Source organism: Perca fluviatilis, chromosome 12, assembly GCF_010015445.1.
Source record: "Perca fluviatilis chromosome 12, GENO_Pfluv_1.0, whole genome shotgun sequence".
NCBI lineage: Eukaryota > Metazoa > Chordata > Actinopteri > Perciformes > Percidae > Perca > Perca fluviatilis.
The window spans coordinates 22,405,882-22,430,343 of record NC_053123.1 but is presented as its reverse complement, the minus strand read 5'-3'; the positions used below and the strand labels follow the sequence as shown (position 1 = coordinate 22,430,343).

The 24,462-nt window shown below is 40.0% G+C and overlaps 1 protein-coding gene across 2 annotated transcripts in view; it reads left to right on the top strand.

Moving 5' to 3' along the window:
* impg2a (interphotoreceptor matrix proteoglycan 2a) overlaps nucleotides 1–20,296 on the top strand; it is a 29,946-nt gene extending 9,650 nt beyond the window's left edge. For both annotated transcript variants that reach the window (XM_039818718.1, XM_039818717.1), the window contains exons 12-22: nucleotides 459–502; nucleotides 6,798–6,993; nucleotides 7,326–8,224; nucleotides 8,510–8,797; nucleotides 8,890–9,109; nucleotides 10,310–10,520; nucleotides 11,750–11,938; nucleotides 14,234–14,435; nucleotides 15,732–15,811; nucleotides 16,315–16,378; nucleotides 18,163–20,296. In XM_039818718.1, coding sequence (XP_039674652.1) covers nucleotides 459–502; nucleotides 6,798–6,993; nucleotides 7,326–8,224; nucleotides 8,510–8,797; nucleotides 8,890–9,109; nucleotides 10,310–10,520; nucleotides 11,750–11,938; nucleotides 14,234–14,435; nucleotides 15,732–15,811; nucleotides 16,315–16,357 — 2,372 coding nt within the window. In that variant the 3' untranslated portion in view covers nucleotides 16,358–16,378; nucleotides 18,163–20,296. The remainder of the gene's footprint in view (nucleotides 1–458; nucleotides 503–6,797; nucleotides 6,994–7,325; nucleotides 8,225–8,509; nucleotides 8,798–8,889; nucleotides 9,110–10,309; nucleotides 10,521–11,749; nucleotides 11,939–14,233; nucleotides 14,436–15,731; nucleotides 15,812–16,314; nucleotides 16,379–18,162) is intronic.
* The last annotated feature ends 4,166 nt before the right edge of the window (nucleotides 20,297–24,462 follow it).

Here is a 24,462-nt window from a genome sequence, read left to right as displayed (position 1 = left end):
TGTCTATAGCATCTCTTTATCCTGTATGGTTTTCCCTGCTCATGTTTTGGAGACAATGCGTGTCATTAGTTTACTGTGTTAGCGAGCTCCCCTGGAGATGCATGCCATCTGATGCTCACATTAATTATAAGCTTGGACAGTGTGACGTGATGGCTAAACACTCTCATATGGCTGACATACGTGGCTGGGGAACTTAAAGGCACAGCTTGGCTTTGTTTTTACTGTATTGGTGGTGATGCAGTAATAGCCTTGGCCCCACAGCGGCTGATTGAGCACTGATTTGCAGATATTTAACCCTGAAGGTAATGCTGTCAAAATGAAAGCTGTCAGTGCTGATATGGTATCAGTTAAAAGGGATTCTGCAGACTCCTGCAGGCATGATTATTTTAGCTATATTGCACATTTGCATTTTGTGTGTCAGTTTGTATTAATATTTGTTTCCCCCGCTGGTTCCAAAGTGTCTGAGGTCCCTGAGTCTGTCAACGCTGCAGACGGAGCCACGGTGAGTTAACAAGATACTTCCACTACTATCATGACAACAGTCTCTCTCTGGGCTATCCAGCTGCTTTGAGCTCCACAAAGCTCACTCACTAAAGCTCACTTTTGCTTAAGGAAGCTTGATAGTTGTAGTATGACTGATGTTGCGATAACCTGTAACTGGCTTGTGATGTTGTCCAGACCCACACCAGTGCAGGTAGGGGATGAGCTCACCAGTGAGGATGAAGTGAGGCTTTGAGGATTAGTTTGGCTCTTGCTATAATAATCCACTGCTATTCTGGGGGAAAAGCTACAGTGCAACACACCACAGCGAGTAAAGAGGAGAGACAGCACATATGAGTTTGTTCAGACAAGTAATACCATCTTAATTCTGTCTTTATTTGTGCTGTCTTGTGGTCGACTGTGCGCTTTGATGGTAATCAGAGTTTGGGTTTCACTAAATGTGTCTGCTGGTTCACTTTATAGCACAGCTTGCTAAGTGATTAATTTGACTCATTATATGAGTTGGGAGAGTTTGGCAAACTTCTCATCAGTAATTGATTCACAGGCAAGAATGCAGAGCTACTGTGACACCGAAGCACTTTGCTACCCTGGTTCGGATTTGGAGCATTCAAATTTCAGCTCTTTTTTTTTTTTCTTTCAAGCGTTCTTTGAGTTGATTTTAGAAGTACGTAGCCTGAAGCAAATGAATCAAAAGGTATCATGCATTTGTTAATTCAATTTCCATTTATATGATTCATTAATAAACTCAAAGTAACAAGAGGTTGCCCCCAAGGTTCATACTAGCTATTGAACCACTACTAATAGCAATTAGGTCTAGTAGACAAATACAGGGGATTACAATTCGCAGTTGAATTAGATCATAGAATAGCTCTTTTTGCTGACGATGTAATTTTATTCTTAAAACAATTAAACATACCCATACCAGCACTGTTAGATCTAATCAGCTTGTTTGGTAGTATCTCCGGATATAAAGTAAATGCCAATTCTTATTTACTTTTAAGTGCTCATCTAATTTTACATATTTGGGCATCAAAATAACATCTCATTGAGAAACTATAGCACCAAATATAATGAAGTAATAATGAACTCAGTACATAAATATTTAGAAAAGTGGATGCCCTTACCTATATCAATGATATGGAGATTAAGTATATTAAAAATGAACATATTGCCTAAATTAATTAATTTATTTTGAAATATCCCTCTCGCACCACCTGCAGGAATGTTTGAGAACTTTTTTTTGAAACTCACAGCAATCTTCAGGAAATTTATATAAAAATAAGAATCCGCTTAGCTCTGCTTTCATTTCATACTGGGGGGCTGAAATGTCCAAATCTTTATTGGAACTATTTAGTAACACAATTGAGAACTATAATGTTCATAAAGTCCACAAGAGTAAAACTAAAAAGAGTGAAATACATTGGCCAACAGTTATTCAACAGTCACTAAGAATGTTGCCTTAGCAACACATTAGCCTGAGACAGCTAGTAACTTATAGAGGCTAGCTTGGTTAGTAGTAAGCGGATCATAGAAAAACTAACCTCTACTAAATCAACAATCCCAAAACAGATGTAATAAAAAATAGTACTTACAGATAATGCTCCAGTAAGGAGAGTAGATCAAATATGCTTATTAGTATTTATTTGGTCACAGATTTGACAAAATGGTGGATAAAACGTAAGTTAGCCAGAGTGCACTTCTACATCACTGCGGCAGGGTAAGAAGTTAATCCACAAAAAAAGGTCCCATGACATGCTGCTTTTTGTTTGCTTTTATATAGGCCTCAGTGGTCCCCTAATATTGTATCTGAAGTCTCTTTCCCCGAAATTCAGCCTTGGTGCAGAATTACAGCCACTAGAGCCAGTCCCACAATGAGCTTTCCTTAGGATGTGCCATTTCTGTGTCTGTAGCTTTAAATGCTATTGAAGAGGGAGGGAGATGTCTCTCTCTTTCTCATGGGCGGGCCAAATTCTCTGTACGGGCAAAGCAGAGAAAGGGGAGGTAGCCTTGCTCCTTATGACCTCATAAGGAGCAGATTCCAGATCGGCCCATCTGAGCTTTCATTTTCTCAAAGGCAGAGCAGGATACCCAGGGCTCGGTTTACACCTATCACCATTTCTAGCCACTGGGGGACCATAGGCAGGCTGGGGGAACTAAAATAACCTCATAAAGTGACCTTTTCATGCCATGGGACCTTTAAAGACAGAATAAGTAAATTTAATTGTTAATAGACACATTTCTTTACTGTGGGCATTCATTGAAAAAGTTTACATCTACAGAACTAACTTCAAACAAATTTGTCAATGCACTATGACATCACTGCTGTCATGTCTGAGTACACTGGAAAAGTGCTTTTTAGGCTGTTATTAAACTATTCTTTAAATTATGAAATAATAAAAAAAAAATTATTTCCATTTCACAATTCATTTGTTTTTTTGCTTTAACATTTAATTTGAGACACAAACCGTATACCTCCTAAAAAATAAATGATGTCTAACTCACAGAGCAGCAGCAGGAGCTCTGGGGTCCGTTCCAGGTAGGAGGTTTAACAAACTCTGAGTCTAACCCTGATGTCTGAGTTTATTTACCCTGAGTTGGGAAACTCTGAGTTTTCGGTTCCAGAACAGCTGATTTGAGTTGGTTCAATCAACTCGGAGTAGGTTCACTCAGGGTTACGCGCGTGCACAACCACTATAAAAAGGCAGTATGAATGGAGCCATGATTCTACGATTCACCATGGTAACAACCACAAACAAACGGGTCTGCGGAAATACTCATGCGCACAAACAGCGAGTTTGAACGTTTATTTCGTTAAAAAAGCAAGACAGCGGCTGCAAAAGAGAGAGAATTGGTGTGGGAGAAAATTGCTGCTTGAGTCAATGCGTACGCATTAACAGTGTATTAATTTCATATTTAATCACAGTTAACTTATAATATTACTGGTGAAAACTGGAATTGTATTATAATTTCATTTAGGTGCAATCCTGCGGGCGAAAAAGTAAACTATACTAATCCCATTCTGAGGCTCCAGCACCATGATCATTTACAGAACTATAATGTATAATCATTTATTTCTTTTTAATGGCTCTCACTGGTTTGTGTCCAGGGAACACTACAAAAATGTTTAAAAAACGTTTCAGAGCGAGTCACACTTTTCTGACGGCTCTGCATACAGTGGCTTTACTATTACAGTATGATCCGCTACACTGTTAAAGAAAACTGCTGTTTGCAAAAAACGTAATGTGACACAAAGAATCTGCTGGGATGTTAAAGCCTGTCCACGATGGTGGATATTAGTGATATGAGGACGGATAAGGTATCTACATTTCTGATGGACTGTGATAATAAAAAAATACCTCTCAAATCGGTTATGTGGAAATGAAAATACATCTATAGTCGGGACTCAATACCGATGTAAACTCTCTGTGAATTAATACAACTTTTTCATCAACGGGATCGACGACATAAGGACATGACATGTTTGAGAAAAAAAAACGTTTTATAGTCTGCCTAACATAAACCAATACGTTTTTTTAATTCATGCAGATAACAAACTGCATTAAAATTGCGCCTGATACAGACTGAATGAATGAATGAATGAGGAAGTGAGTTTCTCCTCCCTCTCAGAGAGTTTTTTTTCTCAGTTTTTCTCAGACTGAGAGGGAGGAGAGAAACTCGAGGTTTCTTGAAGAAAACCTGCTCCTGACCAGGTTAGGTTCACAGGCTCAGTTACCATAGTAACTGACTCTGAGGTGAAGTTACCTCTCTTTCTGAAACAGAAAACCCAGAGTTACCCTCATCTCAGGGTTAACTAACTCAGAGTTTTCACTAAACCAGGGGTCCGTTCCAGGTAGGAGGTTTAACAAACTCTGAGTCTAACCCTGATCTCTGAGTTGATTTACCCTGAGATGGGAAACTCTGAGTTTTCGGTTCCAGAACAGCTGATATGAGTTGGTTCAATCAACTCAGAGTATGTTCACTCAGGGTTACGCGCGTGCACATAAGGCAGTATGAATGGAGCCATGATTCTACGATTCACCATGGTAACAACCACAAACAAACGGGTCTGCGGAAATACTCATGCGCACAAACAGCGAGTTTGAACATGCATTTCGTTAAAAAAGCAAGACAGCGGCTGCTGCTGCAACAGAGAGAAAATTGGTGTGGGAGAAAATTGCTGCTCGAGTCAATGCGTACGCATTAACAGTGTATTAATTTCATATTTAATCACAGTTAACTTATAATATTAGGCTACTGGTGAAAACTGGAATTGTAGGCTACACTTATAATTTTATTCAGGTGCAATCCTGCGGGCGAAAAAGTAAACTATACTATTCCCATTCTGAGGCTGCAGCACCATGATCATTAACAGAATTATAAGTATAATCATGTATTTCTTTTTAATGGCTCTCACTGGTTGAGTCCAGGGAACACGTTAAAAAACGTTTCAGAGCGATCACACTTTTCTGACGGCTCTGCACTATTACAGTATGATCCGCTACACTGTTATAAAGAAAACTGCCGTTTGCAAAAAACGTAATGCGACACAAAGAATCCACGATGTTGAACTAGTGGAAGGATAAGGTATCTGCATACCTAGACTGTGATAAAAAATACCACTCAAATCGGTTATGTGGAAATGAAAAAACTCAATATCATCTCCCGACGTAAACTCTCTGAATTAATACAGCTTTTTCATCAACGGGATCGTCGACAAAAGGACATGACATGTTTGAGAAAAAAAACATTTTATAGTCTGCCTAACATAAACCAATACGTTTTTTTATTCATGCAGTTAACAAACTGCATTATTACATGGCTTGCTTGAATTCTAATGTAGAATCATTGTGTAGAATGCGGTCTGTTATTTCTTGATAACAGACCGCTGCTAAGGATAACACACCGTTGCCATGCAAAAGCAGAGCGTTGCCATGGACGCAGTTCTGTTCACTCTGGAGGACAGCTATCAATCAATCCGCTGAAAGAAGTCCGGATAATTTAGCCTATCAGCTGTGGGGAAACGTGGAGCAACTTCTGTCCTCCAAGCAATGACAGCAGATCTGATGAGCGTCTATCGCTAGTATCTTTCTATACCGTGTATGATCGCTAGCTACGCAGTAACAGCCGTAGGGACAACAACGCTAATTAGTTAGCTTACATTGCAACTTGTTTAACGTTAACTTACAGGTGTGTCAACATGCAGCGGCTCTGCAAAAAGGAAACGAGATTAATGAGGACATAAACGTCCACATAAATATTCCCAAAGAAGCCATTCACCGTGTCTCACTTCACCGTCAACAGAAATGTTCAGTTTACTGTAAATTAGAGCAGCCGATAGCCCGCTAGCTCACTACAACGCTTCAGCTAATGTTGTGTCAATTCCTGCAGTGATTAAAACAGCAGCTGGGTCATTTGTCCACCACGGCAGCACCCCATAAAATATACGGCTACTACCACAGCCCGTAAGGTGGTGTTGAGTAGCTAATAGACGAAGGATTGCATTACAGAGTTTTTACGTTGCTATGGACGCAGGATTCCAACCGTAGAGACGGAACGGACTATTTTCTCTAGTGGAAGCAATACAATCGTATTTAAATCAATAAACTCCCATTTAAATCTATATTTTGTCAAGTTATTAGTCAAATTATTGATTTATTTGGTAAGTAGCCATGTAATAAGCGGGATAATGTAGAGCGAGGCGGTTGTTATAGCGAATACAACCCCTTCAGGCTGATTCAAGACCCCTCCGCTTCGCGTCGGGGTCCTGATCACCCTGTCGGGGTTGTATTCGCTATAACAACCGCCTCGCTCTACATTATCCCTTACTTAAAATGCGCCTGATACAGACTAAATGAATGAGGAAATGAGTTTCCCCTCCCTCTGAGAGGGAGGTGGGTTGGAGGGAGGAAAATGAGAGAAACTCGAGTTTTTTTCCCCGTTTCTCTCAGTCTCCTCCCTCTCAGCGGGAGGAGACTGAGAGAAACTCGAGGTCTCTTGAAGAAAACCTGCTCCCGACCAGGTTAGGTTCACAGACTCAGTTACCATAGTAACTGACTCTGAGGTGAAGTCACCTCTCTTTCTGGAACGGAAAACCCAGAGTTTCCCTCATCTCAGGGTTAACAAACTCAGAGTTTTCACTAAACCTGCTTTCTGGAACGGGCCTCTGCTTTCTGGAACGGGCCTCTGATTGGCCTGACCTGTAAACACAAAACAGCTGGCCAATCAAGGCTCCTGTTGCATGTCACACTCCAGAGTGTCCCAAAAGGTTTAGGTAATAAAGCCTGTTTGTGATGCAGATTAATGCTGTTGATGAGCCACCAGAGGTCCCGATCCTAGAAGAGGACACCGAGGATGTCAACAAAGACGACGTCCTGCCTGTGCCCTCTGAAACCAACACAGTAACAAACACAGAAAATGACGTTGTTGTTCTGGAGGAGAGTGCAGTTGTGTCTCCTGGTCCTGTCCTGACCACTAGATCACCTGAAGCTGGCGGTGAGTGTTTATCCTAAACATAAGCATAGATTCACACGTGCAATGCATCACCCTATGTGCTTTTTCTTTTCACCTATACCTTTTCTGTTATTATTTCCCTTTTTGTGACACTTGCAGTCTTGCACTTCCTACTGCTTTATGTTTGCACTGAAATTGCTTCTCAGGAAATGGATGGATGATTTTCTGTACCTCTCAAATCTCACTATGCCGATCTTAAATTAAATGTTTTGTCTGGTTTGCCTCTGGGCTCTGGAAAAGGTAGACAATTTCTATAAAAAAAAAAAAGACTAGCAGAGATTGAGTTGAGTTTCTTCTCGTCTTTGTTTTTCCAGGCATTGAGGAGGAGGGCCTGCTACTGTGGAACACTGTGCAGACTCCTGTTGTAAAAGAAAACCCACCAGCTGAGCTTCCCTCACCTGAGCTGCCAGAGGGCGTCACACTGCCTGAACCACCGGTGGAGGTTGAGGCCTCTGGTTCAGGCATAGATGACATGGAGGTCTTGCTTCAACCATCTATATCCACAGAAGAAGAAAAAGAAGTGTCTCTTGAGGAGACTGGCTCAGAAGATGGGCTGATAACAGAAGACGTCACCATAAATGCAGGTGCCATCTCTGAAGCTGAAACCGAGGAAGTTGAGGTTGCGGCAGTTGGAGAAGAACCTACTACTGAAACTCTGGAAGAGGAGCATCTGGATGAGGTAGTTGTGAATGAGGCAGAGATTCCAGAGGGGCTTGAGTTCTCCACAATCGCAACTGAGACCACAGAAAAAGAAGGCCCGCCTGCCCTAGTCTCACCTACTGTGGCTGTAGATGTAGCGAATAAAGAATCAGAGCTGGAGGCAGGAGAAACAGATCTGCTTCCTGTTGGTGAAGACTTGGTGGAGGGCACAGAAGAGGAGTTCACAGTTGTACCATCTGCAGATGAGGAAGTTAACCCTGATCAGCCTGCGGAAGACGCAGACATTCATGTGGTGTTGACCTATCCTGAGGAACCTGTATTTGAAGCGGGTGGCATGGAGGAAGCAACAGAGAGCGAGGGACAAGCTCCACCTGTAGAGGAAGAGGGCCCAGCAGCTCCAGAGATCTCAGCAGGGGATCTTTCAGATGATGATATCTTACTGGTCACCATGAGGCCTGCCCAACCGACTGCCCTGTCTCCAGAGAGGGAGTCGCCTTTCACCCGTATCTCTGATGTTGCTCAGACTGATATCATCATCCCTTCACTGGTTGAGGTAAAACAAAAGAATTGAAAAAGGTGGCAAAGTGTCACAAAATACACATTTTTAGTTTTTTGAAATAGAGAAATCACATCTTGCTTTTCCTTTTAATGTTTAAACTTTAAGTTTTTTTGTGTAAGGATACCTAAACTTGAATGATACTGCAGCTTACGTGCATATTTTTCCATTTTCAAATGAGGATGAAACTTTGTACAAATCTGTGGAAACAGCATCTAAGCTTTAGACAAAGTAAATGTACCCCAGTTAGAAATAGAAAGTCTCATCTTTTTTACCCCCCAGATCCAGACTGCTAACGAAGGATTGGAAGATGCCACCATTGGAGATCAGGACTATGATGTGATCCATTATGGTTATGGTTTGATTAACCACACAGAGGAGGGCAGCACTAGCTTTCCGTTTGGTGTCGCACACGGCACAGACCAAGTCAATATCGCCATGCCTGTGAACCCTGGACGAGCACTGATGGTGTTCTTCAGCTTGAGGGTGACCAACATGATCTTCTCAGATGATCTCTTTAACAAGAGCTCCCCAGAATACAAAGCTTTGGAGCAACGCTTCATAGAGCTGGTAAACCTCTCACATTTACTTTTCTTGTGGTTATCAGTAGTCCCACTGTTGTGTTGTAACATCAAACTGTACATTTTTCAATCTTTTCCCAGCTCGTGCCCTACCTGCAGTCCAACCTGAGTAACTTTGAGAACCTGGAGATCCTGAACTTCAGGAACGGCAGCATTGTGGTAAACAGTCGGATGAAATTTGGCAAACCTGTGCCACAAACCGTCACCAACACTGTCTATCTGATCCTGGAGGACTTCTGTAACACAGCCTACCAGACCATGAACTTGGCCATTGATAAGTACTCACTGGATGTCGAGTCAGGTAGGTTCGCACATAACTCCCTGTAAAACCGCAAATGTTTTTTTTTTGTACAAAGAAATTTATACAATGTTAATTAGTGATCTATAGAGGTGCTAATCGGCTGATTTTGTTACCTTTGGACAGGGTCAGGCTAGCTTTTTCCCCTGTTTTCAGTCTGTAGGCTCTGCTAATTTAAGCTAACCGGCTCCTGGGTCGAGCTTCATATTGAAAGTGCAGATACAGTATATTCATGAGAGTGGCTTCGACTTTCTCATCTAACTCTCAGCAAGAAAGCGTATTTCCAAAAACGTTGAACTATTCCCATAATGGGTGTCATCCTTCTCTGAGCCAGTATTGAAAAACGTGCTTGTGTGTAAAAAGGCCTGGGAAAGCAGATGTTGAATCCTTGTCGTGGCAGTTCTTCGTCTCAAGAGGCGATTGTCACGGTCACATCAGCTGGGTTGAGATAATCAGGGCTTCCCTGAACAGCAGCCAAGTTGACACATATCACTTTGACCTACAGATAACTTTAAGCAGCTCTGCTTTTATACAGTGTGTGTATTATATTGCACTATACTTCTATTATAGAACCAGCATGTCATTTTCTGTGCTCTTTTTTTTTTCCTCGTGGTATCGAACTCCAGGCTTCTGTTTATGCGAACATCAGTCATTCATGCTTGTGTTTATGATCATGACTGAACTGTCATAATCTGTCATCATAGCCAGCACACAATGCTGGATCCCAGCATGCGTTAGGGCTGCATTAAAAAGGGAGGAAGAATGGTCTATGCATGTGTCTGTATGTCTATTTGTTTTTTTTTTAACATTGAGAATCTTGTGTTTTATTATTTTTTTTCAACTATTTTTATTTAAATTTCAGAATAAATGACATACATCATACAGGCAATGGTGAAAGAGGCATAGTTGAAACAGCATGTCAATTGAATATTGTGTGTTTTAAAAGGCTATTACTTTGTTGAGTTTGTCAATTTTGTATTTTATTTTTGGTGTTATTTAAAAGAATAGTTCAATATTTTGGGAAGTATGCTCATTTGCTTACTTGCAGAGAGTTAGATAATAAGATCGATGCCACTCTCATGTCTGAGAGCTGCTTGTTACAGTTTCTCTTTATATCTAAATATCTAAATATATATATATATATATATATATATATATATATATATATATATATATATATTTTACTGGTACTTTCATTTCCAGGTGACAAGGCCGACCCCTGTAAGTTCCAGGCGTGTAACGAGTATGCAGAGTGTAAGGTGAACAAGTGGTCGGGGGAGGCGGAGTGTGTCTGTAATGCTGGCTACTTTAGCGTGGACAGCCTGCCCTGTCAGAGTATCTGTGAGCTGCGGTCTGACTTTTGCCTTAATGACGGCAAATGTGACATCATCCCCGGTCAGGGAGCCATCTGCAGGTGGGTGGGGATTAGGGGAAGTGATCTGCGTGTGTGTGGAAAGAGTGTCTGAGTTTGCAGGTTTACAAGGCCAGTGCTTCATCACAGAAACAGCTTTTTAACAGTTCATGCAGGAGGCCTGATTATTATCTTCTAGATGGATGGATGTTGATTGTGTGGAGATGAGATATCCAGCGCACTCCAAACATTTGTTCCAAAGCACTTTCTTTTTGGCTCCTCATACTTAGGATGTGAAAATGGGCACTAGCCTAAAGACTTATAATCATATCATAACCAACTATACCTTAGTTGGCTACAAATAGGAATATATATATTTATACATATATTGTCTGGCCAAATCAAGGTTGTTAAAAGAAAATCATGTCAACATTCACTCAAACCTTTGGCAGTTTATTATGTTAATTTAATTGTGCCTTATGGCACTAAATGTACTGTAGGTAAATGAAAACAATCCGTACCATTTGGGGAGGCATACTTACTAAGATTTATTTAATATTGTCATCCATTTTTTAGCTCCAGGATGCATATTATAACATTTTTGTTTGGTGAAATATTGTTAATTATATTCTGTTTTATTTATTTTATTACCTAAAAAAATTCAAAGGCTTACTTGTAAACAATTCTGCTGTGAGTGTGTGTGTGTCTGAGCATGTTTGTGTATGTGTTTCCGTGTCCAAACAGACATTTGCATGAGTCATATGTGTAATAACATGACGTGGCATGACTGAAGTGCCATTAATTCAAATCTGTGACAGAAACATGTCCTCTGGCACTGTTGAAACTGTTGTATGTGGTGCACTTTAAAATGAATGATTATGAACAGACAGAAACGAGGATGTGTGCCAAGATGAGTGCTAACCTTTGTTTCACACCCTCTACCACATCATAAAACATGCAGGCAGCTCCAGATGCTGCTGGATTGTTGTTTACTTCACACTGTCCAACCAAAAGTACTATTGCTCCATGGAGACAGGAAACAAACATTTGAAGTGTTATTTTATTTCAGAACAAGGCATTAATGATTTAATGTTGAATACAGAACATTATAATTGTTGTTATTAACTATGTCAAAACAAAATACATGAATTGAGGATTTGGTCATTAATTTTTTCTTTAATCATTCAACATATAATTAAAAACAGAAGAACAGTGATGGGTATGTCTTTCTTCTGGAATCAGTCTGTGTTCAGTCAAAATTAGAACTGACGAATGTTCTCTCGTCACCTCAGGTGTCGCGTCGGGGAGAACTGGTGGTACAGAGGAGAGCACTGTGAGGAGTACGTATCTGAGCCGCTGGTGGTCGGCATAGCAATTGCTTCCGTAGCTGGATTCCTATTGGTGGCCTCCGGAGTCATTTTCTTCCTCGCCAGGACATTACGGGATCAGTATGATAAGGATGAGTCCGAGGACCCCCTACGGTGAGGAAAACAACTCCATATGGCCAAAACTTTCAACAGCCATCCACGAGTTAGATCTAGCATTTAATCCATGCCATTCTCAATCTGTCTCTCCATAGTTTTCAGATTTAGATTTACATGTTTAATTATCAGTGAGTGACACAGTAGTGAATAAAAAAGAACATAATTGTGTCCTTAACAAACAAATAATTGTGCTGACAGAAGAAAATCCCTTCTTTTAACTTCTTAAACTCTGGAGAACCTACTTACTGTATGTTGTGTGGCCAAGCTTAGTTTAAACCTACAGAGCTACTGTATTTTAACTTTTAGTGGAGATCTAAGATGTTTCCAAAGATAACAAATATGTCAGGCTGAATTTACAATATGTGCACAAAAATAATGCACAAGAGGGCGAGAATATTTCTGTAGGATGTATGCATCCCTATGAAGTTGTATCCAAAAAAACAAACCTGTAGCCCTGGGTTTGAATAGATGTTAAGTTGTGGAACAAGCAGAAACAGAATATATATATATATATATATGTGATCCTGACTCTCACATACATAAAAATACTGTATACAGTACAGGCCAAAAGTTTGGACACACCTTCTCATTCAATGCGTTTCCTTTATTTTCATGACTTTTTACATTGTAGATTCTCTCTGAAGGCATCAAAACTATGAATGAACACATGTGGAATTATGTACTTAACAAAAAAGTGTGAAATAACTGAAAACATGTCTTATATTTTAGATTCTTCAAAGTAGCCACCCTTTGCTCTGATTACTGCTTTGCACACTCTTGGCATTCTCTTGATGAGCTTCAAGAGGTAGTCACCTGAAATGGTTTTCCAACAGTCTTGAAGGAGTTCCCAGAGATGCTTAGCACTTGTTGGCCCTTTTGCCTTCACTCTGCGGTCCAGCTCACCCCAAACCATCTCGATTGGGTTCAGGTCCGGTACCTGTGGAGGCCAGGTCATCTGGCGCAGCACTCCATCACTCTCCTTCTTGGTCAAATAGCCCTTACACAGCCTGGAGGTGTGTTTGGGGTCATTGTCCTGTTGAAAAATAAATGATGGTCCAACTAAACGCAAACCGGATGGGATGGCATGTCGCTGCAGGATGCTGTGGTAGCCATGCTGGTTCAGTATGCCTTGAATTTTGAATAAATCCCCAACAGTGTCACCAGCAATTTTCCGGACTGACTGACCTTCATTTGTTAAAGTAATGATGGCCACTCGTTTCACACCTGTGAAGTGAAAACCATTTCAGGTGACTACCTCATGAAGCTCATTGAGAGAACACCAAGGGTTTGCAGCGCTATCAAAAAAGCAAAGGGTGGCTACTTTGAGGAATCTAAAATATAAGACATGTTTTCAGTTATTTCACACTTTTTTGTTAAGTACATAATTCCATATGTGTTCATTCATAGTTTTGATGCCTTCAGTGAGAATCTACAATGTAAATAGTCACGAAAATAAAGAAAACGCATTGAATGAGAAGGTGTGTCCAAACTTTTGCCTGTACTGTATATCCTATATACATATAATAACCTACATCACATTGCTTAGTAAAATGAAAAGTATATGATGAATTAACCAGTCAGATTTCTTTTATTTATTTATTTTTTTTATCAGCAAAATCTGTTAAGTCTATTCTTGAAAATAAACAAACCATACTTTTCTGTCTGATAATGAACAGAAACACTTCAATTTAGTGTGTTTGAAGTTTTCTCTCCTCCATGTAATCCTTTTAAGATTAAAGAAGCCTGGATACCTTCCCGGGGGGACAAAATAAGTTGAGACATCCCATGACTGTATCCTCAGTTAGATGGCCAAAATTATCCACCGCACCATCCCTTTACTCATCGAGGCTTATAGCAGTAGGGCCACCCCTCTCTCTCTTTGCCTGGGTGTCTCTTTCCTCCTGTCCTGCTTTGATCCTTCCTTTACTTTTTCTCTTTTTTGCAGACAGCAATACACAAAGTATCTGTTCACCATCTATCTATGTGTCTGTGTGTGACATGGTTCCCAGAGCAGCCAGTGGATATTAGAAACACTATGTTAACCTAAGCCCGTTAACTGATCAAATATGGTGCTGATCTATTTACAAAAAGCCCATTAACAACTAACACCATAGGCCTTCTGATAACCTGGAAACTAAAATGACTTATCCAAGGTTAATAAAGGTTATAATCAGCACTAACGTCTTAGTCACTGCAGCACAGTTATCTTTTCTGGCTTCCCAGATGATGCGTGGCTTTGTTCATTATCGTGCATCCACATTGTGTCTGATTTTTTTACGTGTTGCTCCGCAGGAGAGCAGAGAGTATACCGTCTCTGGAGAGGGCGACCAAGTACAACCCCATGTATGAGAGTGAGGCCACTACAGGGTACAGCCACTACTACCGCCGCTATCCTGAAGCTCCCGTGTACAGCAGTGCCAGCGCTGAGGCCTCCACTGACTTCAGCAGCGAGGAGATACGACACATCTATGAGAACAGTGAACTGACCAAGGAGGTGTGTGTGTGTGTGTGTGTGTGTGTGTGTGTGTGTGTGTGTGTGTGTGTGTGTGTGTGTGTGTGTGTGTGTGTGTGTATGTATGTATGTGTATATGTGTATGTATGTATGTGTGTGGGGGGGCTGCTATCTATTGGTTGATTTAAGAGATGTCTTAGCCACATGAAGAGACTTTGAAATTTTGTCCAGGAGTCATGCTAAGTTGCTGCAGCATAAATACTGGTTAGTTATTACAGCTGTACTATGTGATCGGGTAAGTTGACATTTAAAATAGGTAATCACAGGAAAAGTTAGAGATGACCAGTGGTGTACAGTAAGAAGTACTTAAAAGTAGTAAAAGTCGCAATACCACAGTGAAGAAATACTCTGTAAAAGCCCTGCATTCAAAACTTTGCTTAAGTAAAAGTACAAAAGTATTAGCATAAAAATATAGAGTACCAAAAGTAAAAGTACTCATCATGCAGAATGGTTCATCTCATAAACATATATTATATAATTGGAAAAACACAAGCCAGCGTTTTAAGATTTATACATTCTGAAAACCATTTTGGAAAAGTTTTTGGGGGAGAAAAACAAGTATCTTAGTTTGAACAGACTTGAACCAGGCTAGTCTATATACACTACATTCCACTTACGAGATTGCTCTGGTGCCGCCCGAAATTCCGCCGGATGTCCCTCATTTAGGCCGGATTTCCGTTACCTTGGGCTATCTTTGTGTTGGCATTTTAAACTCTGGCTGTGGTTAACTGCTCCTCAGATCTCTGCAGGGTAAATCCAGACAGCTAGCTAGACTATCTGTCCAATCTGAGTTTTTGTTGCACGACCAATACAAACCTTTAAACTTACACGTCCACCAAAACACGTTCCTTCTCGAGGCTATTTTTGCAGAGGCGCCGTTGCTCCATACGGCACTTAGCGCTGCCCAAGCCGATTGTGATTGTTTTAAAGAAATGCCAATAAACTAGAGCACGTTTTTCTCCCATCACGGAATGCTGTGTGGACTTGCCAGGCCCTCCTCCGCAGCGCTGTGGATGAGGGTCTGGAAATGCGAGACTACAACCAGCCTGATACGGACGTACTCTGGGTGCCTTTTTTAAATTTCTTCATAGTTCCACTCACAAAAATCCATACTGTTGTACAGAATTTTAGGTGGGAGGTGTGCCTTGCCGTTAAATAGGAAAGTCATTGGTGAGTTTAAAATGTCACGTTTTGATTGAGCCACATCCTGTTCAGTTTACTGTTTATCTGCCTTTGATGTAATGCTCCCTCTCCGACTGATACCATGTGTTTCTGCAGGAAATCCAAGACAGGATACGCATTATTGAGCTCTACGCAAAGGACCGGCAGTTTGCAGACTTTGTACGGCATCATCAAGCGTGAGTGCCTCTCTTATTTTTCCTTTCATACTGCAATGAGATAAACACATGGACCAAACAAACCAGGGTATGAGGAAAAAGGGAAGTGAGTTTGAGATACCGGAGTCTGGTCAAGATTGTGCTGAAAAAAGGATTAGTTTGTTTGTTGAGAGCTGGAGGACGACGAAGAGTTCAAGCCATGCCAAGCCAGTGTGGAAACAGATTTATCATTCTTAAATCTCCACCAATCAGGCCTGGAGCTGATGCAATGAGACAGAAACCATTTGGAGACACAGACATTCCTTCGTCTGCCAGCAGTCTGGCAGTAGCAGTGTGTCTGTGTGTAAAGTGATTGTTTTTAAGTCGTACCTGGCTGTATATCTCCACTCTGTGTGCCATACAGAGATGCTTCATGCCATATAAACCTGAGTTAAGTTGTGGCTACTTGTTTGTGCAGTAAATAAGGTGACCAATTTACCTAGAAAGATGACATCTAATGTGTTTGTGTTTTGTATGTGCTGTAGTGTTGTGGATACCCGCAGAGAGAGCTCCTCTGCACACACATGAAACTCTCCCGTGAACAACAAGGTATTTTTTCTTCATTTAAAGACTGTAGCAGGTTCTTAATTTCAAGAGTCCTCTCAAGATCTTTGTCAAAAATACCAGCTGACCAACAGTATGTCGGGATGAAAAGACAAAGATACTTTAAGTTTTTTTTTTTGTGATTCAGCTCGATGGTGTTTTAAGCCCTCAACGTCGACTTCAAGGTAGCGCTGCGACCGTCGACTTCAAGGCACCTAACCCTAACCTTAACCAGAACCATTGCCTAATCCTAGTGCCTTCCAGGCAGCGCTGCCTGCGACGTTCTATTTTCTAATGTTTTAAGTGACTGATAGGAACAACAATCTTCGACATTGGTCCAGTATTAGGCAAGATCGCTGCAGTCGGCAGCGGTGAAACAATCTACAATGTAAGTTAATAGGGCAATTGTGCAGCTTGTATTTACATCCCGAAAAGTGCTGGTTTTGCCATTGACAGGCTTAGATTAATATTCTATTCTATAAGTGTCTGACAACATTTTGGAAGGGATTTTTAAGGAGGTCGAGCTTTCTGTTATAGAGTAAGATCCTTTGTTTAAACATAAAAACATTCACGAAATTGCATTCGCTAAAGCCACCAGACTCCATGTAAATAAACTGTAATTTTAGCATCGTAAAATACACTTCAGTCAAAGTCGACAGAAACAAAATAAAACTAGGAAACTTAACATCACGACTTTTCCAACGTGATGGTTGGAAAAGTCTCCAACCATCACAACTCTACTTTTGGTTGAAATAAACACATAGTTTACCGATTTACATGTGAAAACATGTTGGCTCTATACACAATACAAGTATGTTTTTTTAAAATGGAGTCTGGTGGGTTTAGCGCTAGCGACCTCAGAGCTGTTTCTGGTTAAACAAAAAGGGCTTAAAGAGGTTGTAAAAAAGCATATCTCTGTAGGGATCCCTTCCATAATGTTGTCGGACACAGTGGCTTTTAGTGGACCAAATTGATGATGCACATTTGCCCCATAGAGGACACAGCATAGTTTACAGCGTTCACGGTTAATACTGGACCAATTTTAAAGATTGTTGTTCCTATCTGTCTCTAACACACAAAAACATAAATAGGGTCCAGATTGAGAAAATTATCCTACCTAAATAAACTATGTATAAGATGGAAAGAAAGTGTTTACTTCAGACTTTGAAATAAATATTTAAGCAATTAAGTTTGAATTAGGCAGCCTTAATTTTAAAATGGTTTGTATATGGCTCATGATTTACATCTAGTAAGCATGGAAATAGATTCAAAGGAATAGTTTTGGGAAATAGACTAATTTTCTTTCTTATGGAGCGTTAGATGAGAAGATTGACACTACTCTTATGTCTGTACGTTAAATATGAAAATACAGACAGTTAGCATACCTTAGCATAAAGACTGGAATGCCCAACTGCTTGACTATGTCAAAGGGCAACAAAATCCTCCTTCTAGCACCTCTAAAGTTGATTAACACGTTAGATCTTGTTTTGTTTTTATCCGTACGAAAAAACAACACCTTGATTCTTTAATGGTTGGTTCATTAGTGGCTCACAGCATATTGCAGCCTCATTAATCAAGATATAATAAGGCATTTCCAAGAGCTTAAAGGGCAAATTCAGTTAGCTAAATTGCAATTCATTAATTTCAGACTTCTACAAGTAAGATATTTTATTAGCAAAAACCTTTAAAAACACATGATAGTAGAAATGTAGTGTAGACTGTATATTGATATGTATAATACTTACAAAAAGGTGGACCTTGCATACTGACACACTTTTTCTGCTGCACAGAAACATGCCTCTATGTTAAGTGAAGCTCCCTGTCAAGACTCAGCACTTTCTTCATCATGGCACTCACACAGAATCTGGACTGTTTAAGACGGAATGTCATTCAGCACACTGCTCTTTATTTTCTTGACCCACGACCCCTCTCTGTGTCTGCGTATGTCTCTGTTCTTCCTCCTTCCTTTGTGCCTTCTCTTGACTGGGTGAGCTGGTTGTAACATCAAGTGTTTACTGCTCATCTACTGGACGTCTCCCTTTTGGGGAAAACTGGACTGCTTCCTATTACTTGAAATGTTCATCACGTCATCACATGTCTAAAGTAGTCCTTTTGTTTAGTGGAATAATCGGTTTTGTTTTGTCTTGTCATATCTGTCCATTCTTAAAGGGAAGAACTAAAATCTGTGAATATGTGTATATATATATATATATATGGTTAGGATGTTTGCTAGTTAAGATATTATACTTTTTGTCTTTACAAAGCTGAAATTTACTCTTTAGGTTTTCTCAGAGAGGCGCAGAAAAACTGCTCAAGCTGCTTTAGTCAATGGTGCTATCTTGATTTAAAATGTAGTGGTCTACGATGACACATTTTTTAAATTTAAAAGGGACGCCAATAGATCAACTCTGTATACAATACTGTACATTAAAGAAATAGTTCAACAATTTTTGGAAATATGCATATTCTCTTTCTAAGACTTTTATGAGAAGATCCATTGAACTCTCATATCTGTCCGTTAAATATAAAGGTACAGCCAGCAGCCGTTAGCTTAGCTTAACACAAAAGCTGGAAACAGGGGGAAACAGCTAGCCTGGCTCTGCCTAAAGGGAATGAAATCTGCCCACGTAAGTACGTATATATTAAACAAACTAGATATAACATGTCAATAAGCGTTAGAGATACTGGTAGGCGGATTTAGCTATGTACACAGAAAGTGGAATCAATCTTTCCACCTGAATCTCTGCCAGAAAGCAAATAAGCGTTATCTCCCAAAATGTCAAACTATTACTTTAAGGTGGCCAAATTGAATGCTTGTGTATTATTACTGTTCATCAATTTAAAAGCAGCCTTTCCCAATCTGAACTTTGGTCCAGCTATTTTTCTCATGGCAGGTGATTTTTCTGCCGTTTTAACAGCTCCATGAATCAGAAGCTTTGGTGTGTATGTTTGTAAATGTAGACATGAGAAAGTGAAAACAGTGGTGATGGGAGAAAGGCAGAGAGCATGAACCCTCTATAGCTCTGGGATTCAGAAATAAGTGAAAACACATCTCATTGGAAAAATGCTCTGGGGCAAGCAGGCCAGGGATTTGATCAAATGGTCTGCTTTCAGATGTCATATGTAATGCAACTGAAAGAACAGGTAAACCAGGGAAAGCAAGCTGAATAAAAACATGCACTCTTTGGAAAGACAACCTCCAGCTGCGTCTCCTGCTGAAAAAACCTCAAGGTTACCAGCAATTCTTTAAAAAATGATCTGCCCTGTGACTACTTGTTTGGCCATGATCCTGCTCCTCAATCTGAAACCTTCTGACAGACTAATTCCAGTGTTTTCTTTGGTGTTCTCATATGTTCCTCTCTGGACTTGTTGTGCTTGATCCCTCTTGTCCCCTGAGTGGACCCCCACAGCTGCAGCTGATTATGATCTGTAGGTTTTTCGCTTGTTGTCGTCCAGTGTGACGTCCAAATCAGACACGTAGATCATGTCCTAGCGTCTTGTTTACATTACATGCTTCTCGTCCTCTGCGCTTATTTTAGAGGTCTACACAAGCGACAAACATCGGTAAAGCAGACCATTGTAACAGTGTCATGCCTTTTTCAGTCTGCATATTCAATTGTATTTTTATATGGATGCTTTTTTTAGTGTCTGCATACAGTCTTTGTCAACGTACTCCATCTGCCACCTGGACAAACGGCCAATCATCCCATACAGTGTTCTGTCGTGTAAATAACATTGTAGATATTAGTAGCGGTTGTCGGATGTAAATCATGTGTGTCTCAAATGTTTCAATATATGAACATATTCTTTTTATACTGATAACTGTTTCACCATTTTAACAATGTTATCATACCGTGCAGCTGTGTAAATTACTAAATAACAAATTGTAACATGTACAAAATAAAGTGTTTTATATAAAATGCAGACTCTGGTCGGGTGGTAGAATGTAACTTAGTACATTTACTTAAGCGCTGTACTTGATGATTTCCATTATATGGAACTTTTTACTTCTACTCAGCTGTAGGTACTGTTCAGATTACGATTTCATTTACAAAACACACAATACACCTGTGAATAAGATGTTTCGTTATCAAATAAAAATTGACCCAACAGTAGCTCCGCCTTGACCAGCTACAACAAATTGCTACTTACATAATAAATGGTTCTTAAATAATAATGTAATAATGTAATAGATACATTTAATACAATGCCTTATGTGGCTATTCTACAAAAAAAGAACTTTTACTCTTGATACTTTGAGAATATTTAGCTGATACTATTTCTGTACTTTAATTAAAGAAATTGTTCGACATTTTGGGAAATATATATTTGTTCGCTTTTTTTGGAAGGTCAGATAAGGATATGACTTGATATCACATCAGCAGCCAGTTATCTTAGTTTAGCATAAACCCTGAACACAGAGGCAAACGGCTAGCCTAGCTCTGTCGAAAGACAGCAAATCCGTCCGCCAGCACCTCTAAAGGAAGGGGTTGTAACATCTTGTCATTGTCAAAAAAAAAAAAACAGATTGGGAAGAGACTTGCTCTTTTTCTTAGAGTCACTGATATATTGGCTTTTTCCACTCTGCTGTTTGGCCTCTCCCGGATAATCCGAAGAGCAGATTAGCCACAGCAGGTATGGATTATAGGCCCGTCTGTGGCCATGACAGTCTCTAAAAGAGTGTATTCAGTAATCAGCCTGCGTCACACACTTTATACACATATGCCAGGGTGTGACTGTAATTCCACGCCTATGCACAAGTAAAGGACATTGTGTAAACATGGCATTGTTCTGGTGAAACAATACAAGGATGAACATTGTGTCATTGTACTGCATGTACAAAATTGGATGCAGCTGCTGTTTCTTTTGTTGTGTTTTAACATGAGCATTGTTCCAGAGGTTTGGATTATATTTGGTGTGGTTTGGTGATGTCAGTGGGTGTGTTGGTGGCCAGTAATGGCGTCATTTAATTTAATTTAATATTAGAAAATCTAAAGCACCATGGTGACAGAGCAGGAGGGTGTGATGGCTTTAAATGGCTCAGTTTGGATCTTTCACCTGCATGAAGTCAGTGTCACTGCAGTTCATGGCAGTGGGTTTAAGTGAGGGAAGAAATCATTACTGCATGCTGACTGAAATGTAATGTTTTCATGCTTGAGGATTATTTTGGTCGAGGAGTGAGGAACAGATGAAAAGTCCCAGTGGTGGAGGATGGTTCTTACTAGGTGGATTGATGTTTGACTGTGTGAGAAAAGCAGACTTCTGCTCAAGTTGCTGCCAAGTTTCTGGGGGTGTAATTTATGATAACGCAAGCATGTGCAACCAGTTTCTGGAAAACCCCTTGTGTTCAGTTGACATTTGCGTTACTCCCTTATTGTTTGGGGTACCCACAGACATCACCACTGTTTGAGCCATAATAATAATTATAAAATTAACCTATTATTTATGGGTGGGGGCCAAGAGTCAAATCTATTGATGTTTTCTCTCTGGAAGGCAAGATAATCTGCACTCTCTCACTTAAAAAAGCGATCGCTGTGATTTTATCATGGCTGCAACTAACAATTATTTTAAGTTCATTATAAGTTAATTTATCAATCTGCATGTATTCACAACAGCAGCTTCAGCTGACAGGAAGTGAGGATCTGTGGTTTTTTAGATGTGTCTGTAACCTGTGCATCCACAAGAGGGCCATGTATCTGTTTGTCTGTTTTTTTATTTAGACTTGATCAAAAGATAGAGCAATTTTACATTTGCATGACTCAAATGTGTGTGTGTGTGTGTGTGTGTGTGTGTGTGTGTGTGTGTGTGTGTGTGTGTGTGTGTGTGTGTGTGTGTGTGTGTGTGTGTGTGTGTGTGTGTGTGTGTGTGAGCTTATGCCTAAAGTCTAGTCTAGTCTAGTACCTGTGCAACATGAAACCGAGTTTGTGTACTGGGAAGCTGGTACCTCTGAATGTGACCCTACTTACAAGTATGACTTTTATTCATTGATCTCAGCAGCTGTTTGGATAGGTTTGTCTGGAGGAACACCAGCTTTAATAGATATATACAATATTTTATTGCAAGAAGAAGAAGTTATGGCACATGGCAGGTCATCTTTGACTTTCCAAGGACTGAGATAATTTTATAATCACTTTCATCTCTTTGGTATAGCATATTCTCCTCTTTCTCCTTCACACCAGCCCCTCCTCTCGTCATTTCCTTTTATATCTCATAAGAATGTATTTCATTTCTAAGCCTATGTGAACCCATTAATGTCTCCTCTATGTGTTTTTTTTTTATGTGGGTGTGTATCAGAGGGAGAAGAGGAGAGCGAATCGGATTGAGGGAGAAAGAATTCGACAAGGCACGTGGCTGGATTACTGCTCTGTTTTCAGTCCACGTGCCTCCCTAGCAATGTAGTGCATGTAACGGGTGACCAGAAGTTCACTGGCTGATAGGAGTGTACAAGTCATCATTTGCTTTTCCCAAGTCCAACCAGCCTGATAGTCTTTGACACAGGCCCAAAACTGCCCATTATTAAACACTCAGCATTTATCACAATATGTTTTCCTCAGGAGACCAAAACAGAGCTAGAGGGAGACTCCATCAGGTGGCTACAAACTCCAAATGAATGCTAATGGTGCTCTTCTGCTAATGTTTCTCGTATCTGCTGGATGTGTAAATAGGCAAGTGTCTGTTACCTTGTTTACTTTATCTTTTACAGTACTATATTCTTTTTAACACCAAAATGCTCTGCCCCCAAGTTGCAAAAAAATCTATTGATGCAGGTTTAAAGATGTTACACAACTTTGGTAAAAAAACAACTTTTGTGAAATTATTTCTTTGTTTTTCATTATTATAAGGAATAAAAAAGGAAGTAGCTTATAATTGTGTTCTAAACTGCATTTCAGTCTACTTTTTTTTTATTTAATTTTTTTTTTTACCTTTTTAGAGTGTAATTCTTGTAAGTTTTATTAATACTGGCCCAACAAATCATAGGGTATAGATGAGCTAAAGCAAATTCCCAGCAAAGTAGAGTATGCACTTATTCCTATTGTGCATTATATAATTCATAGGACTAAGGAGCATAGCAGCATCCAATGCAGACCTCTGGAGATACATTTAGCATAATAGTGTGTTGATTTCAGCTTGCCCTTGCATCACCCTATTTTTCCGCCTGCTTCTACTTTTCATCCCGAAATCCCCACTAGAAGCATAATTTCAGTGTTTTGGCAATTAAAAAATGATGTATTGCAGTTTGTGATCGTTAAATTCCTTTCTCTTGCTTGGCGGTCTCTGCCAAGGGCTTCTCTATCTGTCACTCTAAGGCCTGGTGGTTTGTGATGTAACCTCTCTCTAAGGGTGATTTATACCACACAGATGTTCTGGGATGAGCAGTTATCCTGTTGGGAAGTATTTTGTGTGTGTGTGTGTGTGTGTGTGTGTGTGTGTGTGTGTGTGTGTGTGTGTGTGTGTGTGTGTGTGTGTGTGTGTGTGTGTGTGTGTGCGTGCGTGCGTGCGTATAGTGCGTGCGTGCGTGTGTCTACGTGTCTGTGTGACTGTGTGTGAGATGAGTGTTGCCATTAGCTGCGATACAGAGCTGTCCAAGGTAGACTGCAGGGGAAACACTTAAGGTCCTATATGGCACTGTAATGAAATGAGCTTTTCACAGTAGTTCCCAACCTTTTCTGTCCAACGTGCCCCCATAGCCTCTTACAAATAAACTCAAGTACCCCCTCATTTACACCACCAAGGGTTCATTTGAATTGATTTTCAACTGGATGGCGATTAACACTATTAATTACATAAATTCTTATATTATTACAATATTTTTTTTGTAGAATTGAACCATCAATGTTTAGGCTGGTTCGATAAAATTTGCATTTGTAATACCACTTCAAGCAACAGAAGCAAACATTTCAAACATTTGTCCATTACTAGCTTTCTATTTCAACTTTTTATCCATTGCCTTTAGATATTTTCACAATTAGCTATTTGTCCATTCGATAACCATGTAAAGCCATTTATACATGTTTCAACTTCTCTGCTTGCTTGCTAATTAGTTTTTGCGCACTCTTGGTTGCAATGGGGTGTACATGCATTGCTGTTTG